The sequence below is a fragment of the Lemur catta genome, chromosome 21, assembly GCF_020740605.2.
Source record: "Lemur catta isolate mLemCat1 chromosome 21, mLemCat1.pri, whole genome shotgun sequence".
NCBI lineage: Eukaryota > Metazoa > Chordata > Mammalia > Primates > Lemuridae > Lemur > Lemur catta.
Genome location: NC_059148.1, coordinates 23,694,904 through 23,712,880, shown reverse-complemented (window position 1 = coordinate 23,712,880; position 17,977 = coordinate 23,694,904). Strand labels below are relative to the sequence as shown.

General features: G+C 44.8%; 1 protein-coding gene across 2 annotated transcripts in view; it reads right to left on the bottom strand.

The window, feature by feature from the left end:
- TBX5 (T-box transcription factor 5) overlaps positions 1–17,977 on the bottom strand; it is a 48,189-nt gene that overhangs the window by 10,024 nt on the left and 20,188 nt on the right. For both annotated transcript variants that reach the window (XM_045534749.1, XM_045534750.1), the window contains exons 7-8: positions 16,860–16,951; positions 1,107–1,333 (exon numbers count right to left, since the gene is read on the bottom strand). In XM_045534749.1, the coding sequence (XP_045390705.1) occupies positions 1,107–1,333; positions 16,860–16,951 (319 nt within the window). The remainder of the gene's footprint in view (positions 1–1,106; positions 1,334–16,859; positions 16,952–17,977) is intronic.

Genomic DNA, 17,977 nt, shown 5'->3' with positions numbered 1-17,977 from the left:
GCTCTTTCCTGCCTTCTGGAACAATCTCTACCACTTATCCCATCATAGCTATCACCTACTGGGTGCTTACCAAGTATCAGATGCTCTAGGAAACTTATTGCCATTTACAAAGTGGGAAACTGAGGCTCAGAGGGGCTAAGACACCTGTGTGAGGTGAGATCACACAAGAAGCAGGCAGCCAAGTCGAGATTTGAACCCACATCTCTCTGTCCCCGCTGCCTGCACTGTCCCCACCACGCCACCTGCAGCTCACGCCAAGCAACTGTTGCAGCGAGCTGAGCTCGTCCACACCACCTGTGCCAACCACTTCAATTCTGGCTCGCAAAAAACACCACCAGAAATCTCCTTTTTTAGCATAGCCCCTTTGGACTCAGATAACTTAGGAAAAAAGTCATCAGACACTAGTTTTGTAGATTAATAGAGGGGATGAGAAGGAGGAAAATCAGTTGTGTGTGGTTACTGATTTTGATCTGGAAAGGAAAAAAAGCGCTCAGAAGCCACCTGGGAGAGAAACCCTGGCACATATACCAAAGAGACATTTACAGCTACAAGGAGGTTCCCTACCTCGTGGCTTGTAACACAACCAGCGATCAACCTCCCTGCCTACTAGCGGGGGTGGCCAAATAAACTCCGTTTTATCCTTTGCAATCAATTCTCCCTCTTTAGCAGTTAAAAAAAAGTGAGGCCGTCTAGGTTCATGAAAAGATATCTAAAACACATTCTACAGTTTAAAGGTGGAAAAAAGCGAGCTTCAAAATCCATACAGTGGGATTTCATCTATGTTAAAAGTAAAAAAAAAAAAAATCTATTTCTGCATGTGTGTGTGTGTGTGTGTGTGCAAGCATGCGTAAGTGAACACAATAGGTCTGGACACTTCAAATAAGTTTTCTCCAAGGAAAGGGCTGGAGGTGGGGGAGACAAGTCAAGGGAACCTTTAGTTTTACCTGTATGGTTTGAATTTCTTACAATCTCTATGTATTTTTGTGTGGTTTACATTTTTAAATAAATAAATGTCACTGAATAAATGAATGTATACGCTCCCCCCCCCTCCCCCCAGAACAGGCAGGAAGAGGAAGGGGGAATCGGTCCGGGCCTCTCGCACTCACCTTTCCTCTTGGTGCAATGGTAAATTTGGCCGTGCTCCTGGGGCAGTGGGTACGGGTTGGGTGGGGGTAGAAGGTCCTGGGAGGGGCCGGAGACGCCATTCTCACACTGGTACTGGGACCCCAAGTTGGATGAGATGGAGAGAGCTCGAGACTCGCTGCTGAAAGGACTATGGTTGGAGGCCACTTTCTGCCTCACTGTGCTCCTGGGAACCACGGGATATTCTTTACTGGAAGAGAGAAGATGAAAAGTAGCATTTATCAGTGCCCCGATACAGATTCCCCGAGCTGCAGAACCATGCGTCCAAGAATCCGCTAGAACTTTGCCAAGCAAAGTGATCCAGTTGTATTTATGTCCATCATATTCCAGGGACATATATCTGGACACTAACTTTACATGTCTTATGTACCATGAGTATATATACTTATGAGTAGATTTACTGATAGTCCTATAAGCAATTTCCAGGCAGTATCCTTTTTATTCTTACAAAGATATTGTAAGTTAGTTATAGGTACACCTCTTGACTACCCTGCTTTCCTCTGAATAGTACCTGGCATCAAGTGGGTTTTGGATATATTTACTGACTAAATAAATAAAACAAATATTATGATCACTTCCATTTAACACATTAGAAAGCTGAATCTTAGAGATATTAGGGGACACATTGGAGAGTAACAGAGCCAGAATCTGAACCCAGATTTATTTGACTGCAGGATCCACACTTTGAAACACTCTCATCACCCTATTTGCTCGCAGACCCCAAGTTCTCTGAATTTAGAGAATGTTATTTCTTATACTATTATGCTTAATTTTGAACTCCCCAAAGGTCAGAATTCCATCCATTGTATTTCTGTTAAGCCATTTGTAATTTATTAAAGTCAAAGAAATTACAGGCTGACTCAAGGAGATATTTGACTCTGGTTCCTTAAATATAAAAGAGTTTCATTTTTAAAAAGTGAAGATGTTTTCCCAATCAAGGTGGGAGTAGAAAATGGATGTGGGGCCAGGTGTGGTGGCTCACGCTTGTAAGCCCAGCACTTCGGGAGGGTGAGGAGGAAGGATCACTTGAGGTCAGAAGTTCAAGACCAGCCTGAGTGAGACCCCATCTCTACAAAAAATAGAAAAACTAGCTGGGTGTGGTGGTGTGCACCTGTAGTTCCAGCTACTCAGAAGGCTGAGGCAGGAGGATCGGTTGAGCCCAGGGGTTTGAGGTTGCAGTGAGCTATGATGACGCCACTACACTCTAGCCCAGGTGACAGAGTGAGATTCTGCCTCTAAAAAAGAGGAGGAAAAGAAACAAAAAGAAAAAGAAAACAGTTGTGAAAGAGGAAAAATGATCTGACTACTCAAAGTGTAGCCTGTGCCTGGCAGTGTGGATGGTACCCGGAATCCTTTGAGAAATGCAGAAGCTCAGGCCCACCCAGATCTACTGGATCATCATCTACATTTAACAAGATCCCCAATGTTCTCCACCCTGGCTACACTTCAGAATCCTCCATACTTATAAGTGGATTTACTGCTTGTTTCTGTGTGTGTGTGTGTGTGTGTGTGTGTGTGTGTGTGTTTGTAAATTTAATGGGTACCAGTACAATTTTCTTCCATGGATATATTGTGTAGTGGTGAAGTCTGGGCTTTTAGTGTATCTGTCACCCAAATAATATACACTATCCCCATTAAGTCATTTTTCATCCCCCTATTCTTCCCACCCCTGTAATCTATGTATTTTACTTCATGGATTTAATCATATTATTCTGATAAGTGATCCATAGGCTTCAACGCACTACCAGAGAGGTCCGTGGCATTAAAAAGCTTAAGATCCCCTTCCCTGGAAGGAATATGTACCAATAAATCCCAAACTTCAGTCTGCCAATATTTTTGCCTTAACCCATAACCAAGTACTCTTTAGCCTATTACATTTTTTTAAATTAACCTTTTACCCAAATAAATTTAGCCTTACTGTAAGTGATAATATCTGCAAAATTATGAGTTTGTGGTACTAATTATAGTTCCTTCAATACAATTAAAATAAACACTTAACTGTTAAAATGAAAGAGCACACCTAAAATCATCGCATGTGCAAAGAGCTACACGTAACACATTTTGAAAGATGCTACATTAGCCCGTTTTATCCTTTCTGTGACTCTATGAGGTAGAGATGGTTTTTGTTCCCATTTTACAGATTAGGAAACTGAGATTCAGGGAGATGAAGCAACTTGTCCAAGGTCGCAGAACTAGAAAGAGACACAACCAGAATTCAAACCCAACCATCTCCTAATTACTTCTATACTCTTTCCTAATTACTTCTTTCAATTTTTAAAATACAGTATGCTTTTAGGGGAGCCAGAGTTTGGGGCCCAAGACTCCCTTCCCACTTCTTATAACCCTCAGGGGTGTGAACAGCCCCACCCACCCCATGCCTTTGTTTTTGTTTGTCATGCAAAAGCACATCAGAGTGGCCAAGCAGGGGACAAAGAATGTCTGCCAAGTTTCCATGAAGCTGCAGACACCCTCATAGCACCCAGGGCTGTCCTAGCCCAGCTTTCTTGTGGCGTGCACCATCTCAGCACCAAACTGGAGCCACCCTAAGTAGCCACAGCAGTCAGAATCTTCCCCTGGGGCCAGGAGGCTGAAAGGAATGAAATTAGCTTTATAGCTCTCGCTTTGTGGTTCAAGCTATGTAATGGAAAAAAAAAAAAGAAGAAGAAAAATTATAATAATAATAAAACATTATAAAAGTTGTCAAATCTTGCTGGCAATTCTATTTAGGTCTGCTTAATTCAAGTACTGAGCTGTCAGAGTGCCAATAGGAAGGGGAAAAAAATCTCTTTTGGTTTTATACTTTTAATGAGGATGGTTATTTTTTTTAATTAAAGAAAATAACCCCTAAAAAATGTTGGCTGAGAGAATTTACAAGAGAATGTATCAATGGACTCTGTGGAATTCTCCGCTCCAGTGCTGCCAAATTGCAAAATTACTCTCTGGAAAGGCCAAATTCTGCTTTTGATTACTAACACTCACAGAAGTGGGAAAGCAATATTATCCCAATAACCACTTGCCCCTCACAGCTTGTTTCTCTCCGAGGAGCCTGAAACATCATCCCTGCCATCAATCACGAACATCTCTTTTAGTGCCTGAAATACAATGTTCCCTAGCCCATCGGACACGTGTCGAAACGTGGGCACGGAAGGGTGAAGTGACTTCCCGATCAGTACAGGGTTATAGAGACAAAGAGGAGGAAATGTTAGAACCAAACAACAGCGGGTGATTTTCAGTGAGCTCAACAATGGATCAAAGGAACCGTCAGTCAAAGGTACATGGTTAGTATCCATACGGCAGAAATCTCTAAAGTCTTTGTGACGAGAAGATAAACTATTTTCCTCTACAGCTTAAGAACATCACTGAAGAAGCAAGGGCACCAGAGTTGAAAAGCCCATGTGTCTCTCTCTGGGTTTTCATCACCATTGTCACCATCCTCATGTTCCTTCTCCTCATCCATACTGTTTTGTGTTTTTGTTGCTGTTTTTGGTTTCTGGTTTTTTGTTTGTTTGCTTGTTTTTGAGACAGGGTCTCACTCTGTCACCTTGGCTACAGTGCAGTGGCATCATCATAGCTCACAGCAACCTCAAACTCCTGGGCTCAAGCAATCCTCCTGCTTCAGCCTCCCGAGTAGCTGGGACTACAGGTGCATGAGACCACGTCTGGCTAACTTTTCTATTTTTTGTAGAGACTGGGTCTCGCTCTTGCTCAGGCTGGTCTCGAACTCCTGACCTCAAACGATCCTCCCACCTTGTCCTCTCAAAGTGCTAGTATTACAGGTGTGAGACACTGTGCCTGGTCATACTGTTCTTAAAGTGCCTCTTAATGTTCTGGCCACTATACTGGTTGACTTACATGCTTTCCCTCATTTGATACTGGCAAGAACTTTATTTCATGGGCACAATTAAACTTGCTTTAGTGATAAGGAAATGCAGGCTCAGAGATGTTAAGTAACTTATCCCAGATCACACAACTAAGAGGTAAAGCTGAACTTCCCCCAGAGTCAGTCCTATTCCAACACACATGTCAACTAACTAATACTTGATAATAGGGAATTGCTTCCTGCACACCAACTGCTCTGCAAACACAACCATCCTGCCATCTAAAGCAGGCTGGTAATGACAGAGTTGGATATTGGCTGCACCAGGGCAATGTCAGGATCTACTGGACAATCCTGTTTGAGGAACCTTTAATTTACCAAATGTCAAATCTCACCATTGCTCTCTGCTGTGTCCACCAGCGGTACCTGCATCCCCCAGACAAGCTCTGATCAGAGTCTGGGCTCCTCACCAGACACAAGCCGGGGTGCTGAGTATCTCAGCTCACCCTGGGTGTCAGACCCTGCAGTCCAGCTTCTCCCCGGCTCGCCCCCGCCCCCACATTCTGTTCCACGTGAGCGAGTGCAATGAATGACGCCATTGTCGCCGAGTCTGGGTTGTAAAACGTTACAAGGGAATATTGAAGTCCACGGCCAAACTGCGTCCTCAGCCTCCAGCTAACGAACACCCGCAGCCAACTGAATTGGCCTTTTCACAGGAGCAGGTGGCAGGGGTGCTGGTGTGTTGGGCTGTTTTTTTGTTTTGTTTTGTTTTCCCCTGGTGATGCTTACCCAATTTCTGGCAGCCTTTTTCAAACAACTGAAAGCAGTACGTTGGGGCAAAGCTAGGGACTGTAAAATCCCTGTTTTCTGAGAGCAAATTCCTCTTCTCACTAGTCCTTTAATCTACAATTAAAATTTTAAGAAAGGGCCACAGGACCCCTTGAGAGTTTTCTTGATTTATTAACTTTCTCACACACTTGGGGAAGTTATTCTGATCTAACACGCATGGACACAGCAGGGACTGAGAACGGCTCACCCCAGGTGGGATCTAGCCGAGTGCAAATAATAAATAATCGCTCCCTCCTTCGTGTCTAAAGCACTTTAGTCAGTTCACACCACACCAGCAAGCTGGAGAAGGGCACGGTACCATCTTGCTGGTAAGAACTGAGGTCACAAAGAAGTTATGCAAATTTCCCAGTGTTGATTCACCCAAGTCTTAGAGCTATACGACTTCAGGGGTGCTAAGAAACTCGAAAACATCCCCCTCTCTGGCTCTGAGCACCCATCTCTTATGACAATTTTAAATTGAGGCTTTGAGTCACCCTGGCTAAATCTTTAGACAATATAATGTCAGGGTGGTAGCTTCAAGTTCAGGCTCTGAAGTCAGGCTGGGTGAATGTGCCTTCCTTCAGCATCCAGCCATGAACTTGGCCACTGGGTGTTGGCTAGGTTCTTCCTTTTTCCAACCTTCAGTTTCCCGTCTGTAAAATGGGGATAATAAAATAGCCATCTCTTGAGGTTGTCAAGTGATATAATGCATGGGAAGACTTAGCATATATTGTGCACACATTGCTCAATAAACACTAGTTTGCACATCACACATTATTCTATTTTAGAACAGAGGTTCTTACCCTGCAAGGGCTTTGAATGACCTATGAACCCCCAAAATGTCAAATATTTAGAGCTGGTCAATTTTTCTGGGAAGAAGTCCATATTTGCATCGGCTACTCAAAAGGGGTCTGTGATTCAAAAATGGGTTTTGACTGACACTAGAGGCAGCTCTGAAATCATGGGAGAAAGTCCTAGAGAATTCATAACATCTCCCTTTGCCTCAGTTTCTCCATTTGCAGAGTGGTGGTGGGGGAGGAGGCTCATCTCACAGGGTATCTGCGGGCCCCAAAGATAAAACCTGGATGTAAAACTACAAACATAAAAGGGCAATAGCCAGGCATGGTGGTGCACACCTGTGGTCCCAGCTACTCGGGAGGCTGAGGCAGAGGATCACTTGAGCCCAGGAGTTCCAGTCTACAGTGAGCTATGATGGTGCCATTGCACTCTAGCTTGGGTGACAAAGTGAGACCCTGTCTCTAAAAAAAATTTTTTAAATAAAAAATTAAAGGTCAATCCAAGCTAAACTTTTGATAAGTTCACAGTAATAGTTTGCCAAATAGTCTTGCTAGGTATCTAGTACTAAACTGAACAGGTCAATATTTTAGTTCGGTCATATAAAACTAAGAATTTCCACCTGTTTAACCATGTCTTAGTTTCAGTCCTTTTTTTTTTTTATGATTTGGGGTGGTGGAGAGGAGGCTCCTGAGGCTGGCCTCAGTTCTTCCGGAAGATGGAAGGCTCCGAGGGCCTGGACTAAGTGACCTTTCTCAAACAGTTGTCTGTACTCAAAGAGATTGTGTTGAGGCCTCCTTTGTTCTGAGGGAAATCATGTGGGGGTCATTGGTCAAGCAGAAGTAAGTCAAGGACCTCCTGGTGACCTTCAGTTCAAATGATGACCGAGGCAAAGTCACCCAAAGCTACTACTTCTGAAGGAATGTTAAATGTTCTGTGTGCTAATATAAAAGTCTGCTTCCCTCCCCCCGCAAAAAAAAGAAAGAAAAAAAAAACCTACAGAAAAATGGGTCTCTAGGAAAATAAAATTTTGATGTGAGGGTATTAACTACTGGGGTGGGGTAGTTGGGAGAGAGGGCTTGGGGCAGGGGGAGCGGGGATGGACAAAGATGTGGCAATCTCTCCAGGCAAGTGGGTTTCAAACTTGGCTACATAGTATAATCACCTGGGGAAGTTTTTTAAAAATTACTGACCACCCCCAGAGAGTCTGACGTCATTGTTCTGGGGAGCAGCCTGGATATTGGGAGTTTTAAAAGCTCAGCAGGAGAAAGAAGCCTTCCACAAGAGTACACACTGTACGATTGCATTTATATAAAGTTCTACAACCGACAAAAACTAGCCTATAGTGGAGAAAAATCAGGACATCAATTACCTCTGGTGGGGAGGAGGAGGCAGGGAGAGACTGGGAAGGGGAATGAGAGAATTTTCTAGGGTGATGGGAACGTTCCATATTTGGGGGCTTGAGTTTCACAGGTATGCGCATGTGTCAAAAAGTGAAAAGTGTACTTAAGATTTGTGCGATTCACCCTAGGCACATTTAACCTAAAATAAAGAATTGTGAACAGAAATTGAATTCTAGTTAACGATGTGCATGTTGAAGTGTTTAAGGGTAAAATGTACCCATGTCTGCAACTTAGTTTGAAATGCATCAGTAAAAATAAGGCTGGCTGGCTGGATGACAGAGCAAGTAGATAACAAAATTTTAATTGTAGCCTTTAAGCAGTGAGGACGTGGGTGCTCACCATTCTTCCATGTTTCCTACATGTCTTAGATTTTTCATGACAAAACATTGTCAGGGGGAGTATTATAGGTAATTCTAATGTCCAGCTGGAGTTGAGCACTAAGTTGGGCTCTGTTTCCAGAAAATTAGGTCATGCATTCACCTGTACATCATTCCTCATTCTCTAGGGCCAAGGGATTCCCCACGTGTCACAAGGGACATCTCCATCAGTCACCCGAGCCAATTTGTTAAAGGGTAGTTTCTGACAGGTCTCTGGAGCCACTGACTCAGCACCTCTGAGGGTGAGACCCAGAAATCTGCCTTTTTAACAAGCTCCCCCAGGTAATTGTGATGTCTACCAAAACTCTGAGAAATGCTGCTCCAAAGTGGATGGGTGAAATTCAGACAACTCAATAGTAAAATAATAATAATAATATTAAAAATGGGCAAAGGACTTGAATAGACATCTCTCAAAAGAAGACGTGCAAACAGTCAACACATATACAAGAAAATGCACTACTCATCAGGGAAATGTCAGTCAAAGCCACATGAATGTTAGAATGGCTATTATCAAAAAGACAAAAGATAACAAGTGCTGGCGAGGGTGTGTAGAAAAGGGAACCCTTGTACACTGTTGGTAGAAATGTCATTAGGTACAGCCATCATGGAAAACAGTATAGATGTTTCCCCTAATATTAAAAAATAGACCTACCATATGATCCAGCAATCCCTTTTCTGGGTATATATCCAAAGGAAATGAAATCAGTATCTTAAAGAGATATCTCTACTCCCATGATCATTGCAACATTATTCACAAGAGCCAAGACATGGAAAGGAATGTCCATCAGGGGATGAATGGGTAAAGAAAATGTGGTATATATACACAATAGAATCCTATTCAGCCTTAAAAAAAAAAAAGAAAGAAGGAAATCTTCTCATTTGGGACAACATCAATGAACCTGGAGGACATTACGCTAAGTGAAATAAGCCAGACACAGAAAGATACACACCACATGACCTCCCTTATATGTGGAATCTGAAATAGTCAAAGTCATAGCAGCAGAGAGTAGAACAGCGATTGCCAGGGGCTAGGGGGCGGGGGAAACGGTTGTCAAGGGGATACAAAGTTTCAATTCTGCAGGGTGAATGAGTCTGGAGAGCTACTGTAGCAATGTGAATAGGTTTAACAACACTGTATCACATACTGAAATTTACTAAGAGGGTAGATCTTAAATGCTATCACCACAGGAAAAAGAAGCAACAGGAAAATAAAATGGTAACTATGTAAGGTGACAGATACATAAATAAGCTTGATTGTGGTAATTATTTCATAGTGTTTATGTATATCAAAACATTAAGTTGCATTACTTAAATATATGTAATTTTTGTCAATTATGCCTCAATAAAGATGGGGGCAAAATACGAAACAGGGAGTGAACTGCTCCCAGCACCGTCCTCGAATGGCAGGTGTGCTGGAGCAGGGGTGGGCGGGAAGGGCAGAGGCAATATTGCAGCTGCATGGGGGCTGTTCTGAGCATCATGTCCTTGATAGATAACAATGATCCAAGACCCAAGACGGGATCTTTTCAGACAAACCTCAATTTTACAACTTCACTTAGGCTGTCTCAACTTCCCAAACACAACCCCTCTCTTGTTTGACATAAATGCACGCCTCTGTGGAGGAAGCCGTGTGGCCAGGCAAAACTACAGCAGTAAGTGGGGAGTTAATGCCATCTCCAGAACGTCGTCTTGGAAATCGCTTCTCGTTAATTGGGCATTTGGATTACCTTGAACCACAAGCATGCGGACATGAGAGCGCTAAGCCTTCAGGTTGAAAAAAATGACCATTTGAGGTTAGGAGCTGAAAATTAATTTAAAATCGGGAAGGAAGGGATAGAGGAGCGAAGGCTCCAATGGAAAGATTTTAAGTTTCAGGAGTCCCAGACCCTATAAATCATTTGAAATTGTTTGAAATTTTTTTTCTATTTATATAGTATGAGTTTTTCAGAGAGTCTCTTGCTTTAATTTTCAAAAGGGGTCTTAGATCCAGTTTAAGGAACCCCACCCTAGAGGAGGAACAAGGTGGAGGGGGTGAATATTGCACCCACAGAGGTGGGTGAGAATAGTCAGTTTCTAATATGGGTGTGAAGAGTCTCCTGATGTTCAGAAACTGGAGCTGAGCGATGAGTGGGCTTCAGTCTAGCTCAGACATCCTGGGCTCCAAATGTTCCACTCTGGGTGGCTCAAAGCCCAGGCCAGTTAAAGCAGAGCCCCAAAGTCCCCCAGGTCCAGAGACCACCTGTCCCAATGCATTGGCAACACACCAAGATGGGAAGGAAGGAAAGACGACTTCATTCCTTCCAACCAGAACTCTGAGGCCACCCAAGTCCCCCAAGCCATAATCTGCTAGGCCCCCAAGAATGTTCCATAAATACAGCTTAGGGTGAAAAGACCAGTCATTGTTTATGACCATTCTGTGCCAGCTGAAGCAAGAAGGACCAAGGGGAGATATTTTGCTGCTGCTCATTCCCATTCTGGGGTGTGATGTTACAAAGAGACAAACAGCAGCCTGGCATAGCATAATAGAAAGGAGGTTCTCTCCATCTTGAAGAAACCAAGCGGCAGCCAGGCAGGCCTCTGCATCTGACCTAGCTGCATGACCCTGGCCAGGTGCACCTGGCTTCACCAGGGCACGGACCACATCTCAACACCTAACAACGATCCAGCATCACTCTGGGCCAGACATTGTGCTACGTCCTTTTGTGATGCTAGGGCATTGTTAAAACACGTTGGCACATTCTCTGACACTCCTTCTAGGTTGAGAAGGGATCCTTGTCCCTCCTCCTTGAATCTGGGCTCACTTTAGTGAGTCACATTCAACCAACAGAATGCAGGAGAAGTGACTCTATGTGACTTTCACTGCGACATCAGCAAAGTCTAGGCAACGTCTGCCACCATGGAAGAGTCCAAGTACCCTGAGTCCACCATGTCAGAGAAGCCATGCTCAGTGGCTCCAGGGGACAGCCAGCTGAGGTCTCAGCCAAAAGCCAGTATTGTCCGTGGGTCGTAGGAGTGCACCAAGCCACACGTCCAGCCTGACCAACCTTCAGATACTTACACCCCAGCCAACACCTGCCAGCAAGAACTGCCCAACTGAGTTCTTCCCAAATGCATGCCTGGCCCACAAATCATGAACAAAAAAAAGCACCTTCTTGTTTCATCTTGCACACAAGGGCGACCGGCCATGCCTGGTTTCTTTGCAATAAGCAGTATTTATGGACCACTGCTGGGGGCCAGCAGATTGCAACTGTAGGAAACTTGGGGACTTTGATAGTCACAGAGCTCTGCACAGAAGGACTGAGGTCGCCTGTATGTCCTTGCCCCTTTAGTGGGCTGCTGATGCATTGGGGGGCGGGGGGCGGGGAGGGAGAAGTGGTCTTGGGAGCTGGGGTGCCCTGAGGCCCTGCTGTGGCTGATCTGGATTTAGCATCACACATGGAAAGCAGATGGGATGGTGTGGGAAGCCAGGGCTTCCCAGTGGGTCGGAATTAAGTTTGCGAGTCATTTGTGATGCAGCAATGACAACCAGTACACAGCATGACCTCATTGCATCCTTGCAACAGCCCTGGAGGTAGGTTCTGTAATTATGTCCCTTTTCACAGGTGAGGAAACAGAGGCTCCATGGAGCAGGGGAGCCTCGGAGTCATTCAGTGCAGTAGCCTGGACCCTAACTCCAGAGCCGGTTTCCCACCCATGGACCCTGCTCCTACGTGTGCTGAGTCATTTTTGTGTCCCCAGTGCCTGGCATACAATAAGCACTTAATAAATGTGTCAGTTGAATAAATAGATCAAAAAATGAATAAATAAATGGGTCTCTCAGCCTCAGTTTCCCCTTCTGCAAAAGGGAGAGGTTGGACCAGATGCTGCCTCCTGAGGTCCCTGCTGTCTCTGGAATTCCATGCTTCTAGGAGCAACTCTCCTCACAGTGGCACCTGTCACAGTGCCACTCCAGCGGGCTTTCAGAGATCTTCAGAATCTGACCCTAATCTAGTCCCCTAGACTTCAATACCGCTGCCCTCCTCTCCCTGCTCCAACCCAGAAAAACCTTCCTTCTCAGCAGATTCCGATCCCACGCCCCCTACACGGTCTACTTCCATCCTCTCCGTAAAGCCTCCCCGGTCCCGGTCCCAGTTCAGAACTTGTCCAAATACATCTTGAAGATGGAAGCCACGTGCAAAGAAGGGAATGTGCTGTGAAAAACCAGGGCCTAGATTGTTCCAAACAGCAATGGGGCTCCCAAATCTTGTTTAATACATGGTTGAGCTTTTATGTGTATTTCTATTGTTTGCATATTATCTTGACAGTGGTCCCGAAATCTTAATACCAGCTTTACTTCTATTTGGTTAATATTTTCTCTTCAATCAGCCCGAAATTGACTCCCTTCCCTTCCCTCTCTCCCATCCTCATTTCCTTCTTTTCTTCCTTCCTGAGAACTTCGTCTCATTCTAAGCAGTAACATCTGTGAAATCACAGGCCTGATGTGTCTGTGCACCAAAACCATCTCCATCGTCACCAGTCTAGGGGCCCGGCAATTTGGGGACATATTGGCTTTTAGGAGAAGATGTTTTTAAGTCACAAATTAACCTTTCTAAATAACCTTGGCACATCTTTTCATGGGTCTGTCAGAGACAGGATGTTTAAATGATTTTATTTTCTCCTTTGTGCTTTTCCATAGCTCTCACATTTTTATAATAAGCAGTGATTGCTTCTGTAACTAGAAACCATAAAGGCATGTTGGAAAATAACTAAGACATCATCTGCATTTTCCAAACACAGGGAGTTGGGCCAAGAGATAGTGGGGTGAGTGCCCAGACATTTGCCAAGCACATCCAAAGGTTATTTATGTGGACTAACTTTGAGGTAATGCTCAGCTCTCCATAACCTCACTTCGCTGCCTTCTTCCAATTGTTGGAATTAGAGGAAATTTCATCCCTCCTGCTTTTCTCCCGGAGCCAGCTGTCACCGGGTGTGTGGGGGACAGGAAACAGGATTACAAGATTAACAGTGAGCCTGCCGTTCCCGCCGGCCGTTATCACGGCTGACTCCGGAGAGCCATATTCTCCACTTGTCACTACCTCCTGCAACCTGGGGGTTGGGACTCTGGCCCAAAATAAATCCTGAACAAGGGAAAAATTGGGAGTCATGTGGAGTTTTCCCCGAAGCCGGGTCAATTTTGTTGAATGTAGACCGGGAATCAAGCTCCTTTAGGCATTTTCTTGTGCAAATCTTAGAGAAACCCTAGAAAGTGGAGGCTGCATTTCTTTACACCCCTTTTGCAGGTGAGGATATTGAGGCTCCATGAGGTTATATCACTTGCCCAAGGTCACATGCTGATAAAATGCAGAGCAAGAACTGACCCTGGGTTTGTCGGCCTTCAAAGCCTCCTGTAGGAGCCACCCTGCATCACTCCCCTCCCTTCCCCAAGGACGTGTCCAGAAAACCAGACCCCCAACCTGGTTAGTTCAGCCCCTTGGCTCACTCCTAACATGGCCACAAAGACACACTTTCTCTTAGGCTGACAGTATTGATCAGTGTCAACTACTGAGCATCTCCTGGTGACCAGCCATCTCCTTCCTCCCTTCTGTCAGCAAAGTTCCTACCCAGGAAAGAGACCTAGGTAAGTTCTCAGTCTGCAATAATTTGGGGAATGGTTAGGACAGCCAATACAGACCAAAGAAGAATCATCTTCCTAAATATCTAAACAGCTGTGTTGTCTAAAGCTTATGGAGAGGATCCTGAAATCGCTGACATTTGATGTCTCAAACACCTGCGTATCCCCACCTGTCTTCTTTGCATGTCTATCATCTGTCCGATCAGCTTCCAAAGCGCACAGCCCTGGCCTGACATAGAAAAGCTGTGGGGGGTCCTGGGAAGAGACACATGCTGACCACGTGGCCTGTGGCCAGGGAAAGCTTCTTGGAGGGAGGAAGAGCCACAAGGAGACCCGGTGATGGTTGGAAGGTGCCAGGTGAAGGAGGAAGGGAGAATTAGAGGCAGACCAAATGTGCATTCAAAGGGACAAAATAAAGAAAAGAACACAGGTTTGGAGCATCTCCTTTAGCATGGCTGAAACATACTAGGGGACATTGGCAAGGGATAAAGCTGAGGGGGGGGGTGGCCAGGCAGATGGGAAGGGCGTGGCCAACCAGACAAAGGCGTCTGGACCTTATACCGGGGGCAACAGGGGGCTTGAATGTGTTCTTGGTTGCAGAGTGACCTTGTCTGATTTGTGTTTGACAAAGATCTCTTTGGCAGCTTCCTGGAGAAAGTCCAGGAGAACAGGACTGAATTCGGTCTAAGTCAGTTAGGAGGCTGTGGCTGGTGAAGATGGTGGTGGCTGAAATTAGCAGCCTGGAAGGAGAAGGGGGCAAATTCTGAGATATCTTAAGATAGTAGAATCAGGCCTGGTGTGGTGGCTCACTCCTGTAATCCCAGCAGTTTGGGAGGCTGAGGTGGAAGGATCACTTGAGTCCAGGAGTTGGAGACCAGAGTGGGCAACAGAGCAAGACCCCATCTCTAAAAAAAATAAAAAATTAGCAGGGCGTGGTGGTGTGTGCCTGTAGTCCCAGCTACTTGGAAGGCTGGGACAGGAGGATCGCTTGAGCCCAGGAATTTGAGGCTGCAGTGAGCTATCATCATACCACTGTACTCCAGCCTGGGCAGTAGAGTGAGATGCTATCTCAAAAAAAAAAAAAAAAAAAGACGAAGGTAGAATCAGTAGGACATGGTAATTAGTTAAGTTTGAGGGGCTGATCTGAGATACCCTAAATCCATTATTCTCTTCCTGCTCTTGACCTTGTGGGAAGGAGGCAAGAACTGAGGTGAGAGATGATGAAACCCCTTGACTATAGGCTCGAACAGGGCAGTTTCCCTCAGTCCCCACCTGCACAGTCTGTAAGTCTGGGACGTGACTTTGTGTGGCAATGACTAGGCTGCCTTAATGGCAAATACCCATCAGAATGGGACAGGAACAAAAACTTGGCACTCTGAGCCTAGCTCGGTCCATAAATAATTGGACCCCTCTCAGCTAAAATGTGATACTTGTTGTCAAATTTTCCACTGACCATATGACTAAATCAAACTCCAATTTTGAAATGTTGATGTTTAAAACAACAACAACAACAAACCCCTTTAAATAATAATCTAAGAACTTGCCTATTTTATCCACAAAAAGTACCTTTTAAATTCACAACCGTGAAGGAAACCAACTATGAACACAGAAATGCATAGGAGTATGATGTGTGTGTGCACACTTGAAGGTAATGTCTTTTTTTTTTTTTTTTTAATTTTTAGGGAAGGGATCTCACTATGTTGCCCAGGCTGGAGTGCAGTGACTATTCACAGGCATGATTCTAGCATATTTCAGCCTCAAACTCCTTGGGCTCAAGCGATCCTCCTGCCCCAGCCTCACGAGTAGCTGGGACTATAGGCATGCACCCCTGTGCCCTGCTTTATTTTTTAAAAGCATGCAAAATTAGATCTGGTAAGCCTGCTATCTAAAAACAATTTCTCCATGGCATGTATTTCTAAACCCAATGTTAAAACCACAAAGCTAAGGCCTTTCTTTCCCTTTCCCTTTCTTATTCCCTTGTCTTTCTTTGAATGAGTATGTCTGTCTATCTGCCCGACCCTGCCTTTTCGTGTCTTCCAGAAAGAATAAGGGAAAACATCCGAAATGACCTCATTTTATTTTGAAACACTAAACCCACCAACAGGAAAAAAAAAAAAGAAAGAAAGAAAAGAAAAAAAAAAAAAAACCTCCTCTTGGTCAAAGGAATCAAGATGTATTTCTAATTCTCTTGCCATATGGTAAGTTATTTTGGAAGCACATCAAGAGGTAGAGAGAATGTCTGACAAAATTGGCAATGCTCGTACAATCCTTTCAAATCAGACCAAATTCCCACTCTGTGCATTTGCTGCAAGGCCTCCTATCCATCATATCAGCGACTATGACCACAGGATATGTAAAAATACCGAGCAATTTTTAGCACCAGCTTCCAATCCTCCAGTGCCCTGGACACCACATGGTGTCAAATTCGTCTGTATTTCACCCCCAGGAAATCAAGCCATTAACTTCTCTTTCATTTACCAAGAGCGGTTGCCAAAAGCAAAAGCGTGCATTGGCTGCGACTTAAGGGAAGAAAAAGAGAAAAGGCTTCACTACGGAGAGAGAGAGAGAGAGAGAGAGAGAGAGAGAGAGACAGGAAAAATAGAAGAGAGAATGTTGTCGCTTTTGTTCCCCAGGCAGGTGGAGAATGCCAAACTCCCGGCACCTTCTCCACGCCAGGAGGTTCACTTGTCTAATGGTGGCAACCACACATGAGGGTTATCAGAAAGTGGGACAGAGGGGGCTTATTCTCCCAATTTCTCTGTGCCTGGCATTCTATGGGCAGGAAGGCAGGCGGAGGGCGGTGCTAGCTTGCTGCCGGCTCACCTGGGGTATGGGGTATGGGGTCGTGTGTGCAGAGGGGGGAATTAGGGGGTCCCCCTTCCTACCTTTGCATTCTTGACATCCTATGCAGCTCCATGTCATCACTGCCCCGGAATCCTTTGGCAAAGGGATTATTCTCGATCTTTAATTGCGTGATCTAAAGGAAAGAGGGAGAGGGAGCGAGAGCTGGATTTTACTTGATTGCTAAAAGACCACCTCGGGACATGAGCTAATAATAAATGTCATGGAAACGCAGCTTCTGGCAACCAAAAGAAGCAAATTAAGTCAGGCACATCAACGGGACCCACCCACCACTTCATTCAAGTGGAGGCTTTGAAAAATGTCCTCCATCACACTGCTTTTAAAAGGGGAAAAAACCTGGATTTAGTTTGCCCATTAATTGGAGTCATACTCTGCATCATTCCAGGCAGATTTTTTTTCTTTTCTTTTTTTTTTCTTTTCTGTCTTTCTTTTCTTTCCTTCTTTTATTTCTCTTTCTCTTTCTCTCTTCCTCTCTCTCTTTCTCCTTTCTTTCCCTCTCTCCCTCCCTTCCTTCCTTCTTTCTTTCTTTCTCCTTCCTTCCTTCCTTCCTTCCTCCCCTCCCTCCCTTCCCTCCTTCCCTCCCTCCCTTCCCTCCTTCCTTCCTTCCTTCCTTCCTTCCTTCCTTCCTTCCTTCCTTCCTTCCTTCCTTCCTTCCTTCTTTCCTTCCTCCCCTGCCTCCCTTCCTTCCTTCCCTCCCTCCCTTCCCTCCTGCCTTCCTGCCTGCCATTTCAACTCTTGACATTTTGTGTTGCAAACACACTCTAGGCCTGAACACTTGGACCCCGTCCCTTTGGAAAGTGGTGCATGTTGACGTTGTTGCACATCCGGCAGTGTGGTAATCTCTATTTGGAAGGGTTGGCCCCGTCACGTGTTTCTGGGGAAAATATGTCATGATTGTTGCTTTCAAAAATCCTACACTGCCTCATTTCATGTTTATTTCATAGTTTCACAGACAGTTTGCTAGCTCAGGTGGAAAACAGTGCCTAATAAAATAAACACCAATGTACATAATGATAACGTATATGATAATCATTGCACAGCACCAGACTTCTTTAATGTCCTAGGCAAGGAAGACAGAGCTCTATCTTAGAAATCTGTGCTGTAACGTACAAAGCTTAGTAATACAGCAGGGTCTTTTTGA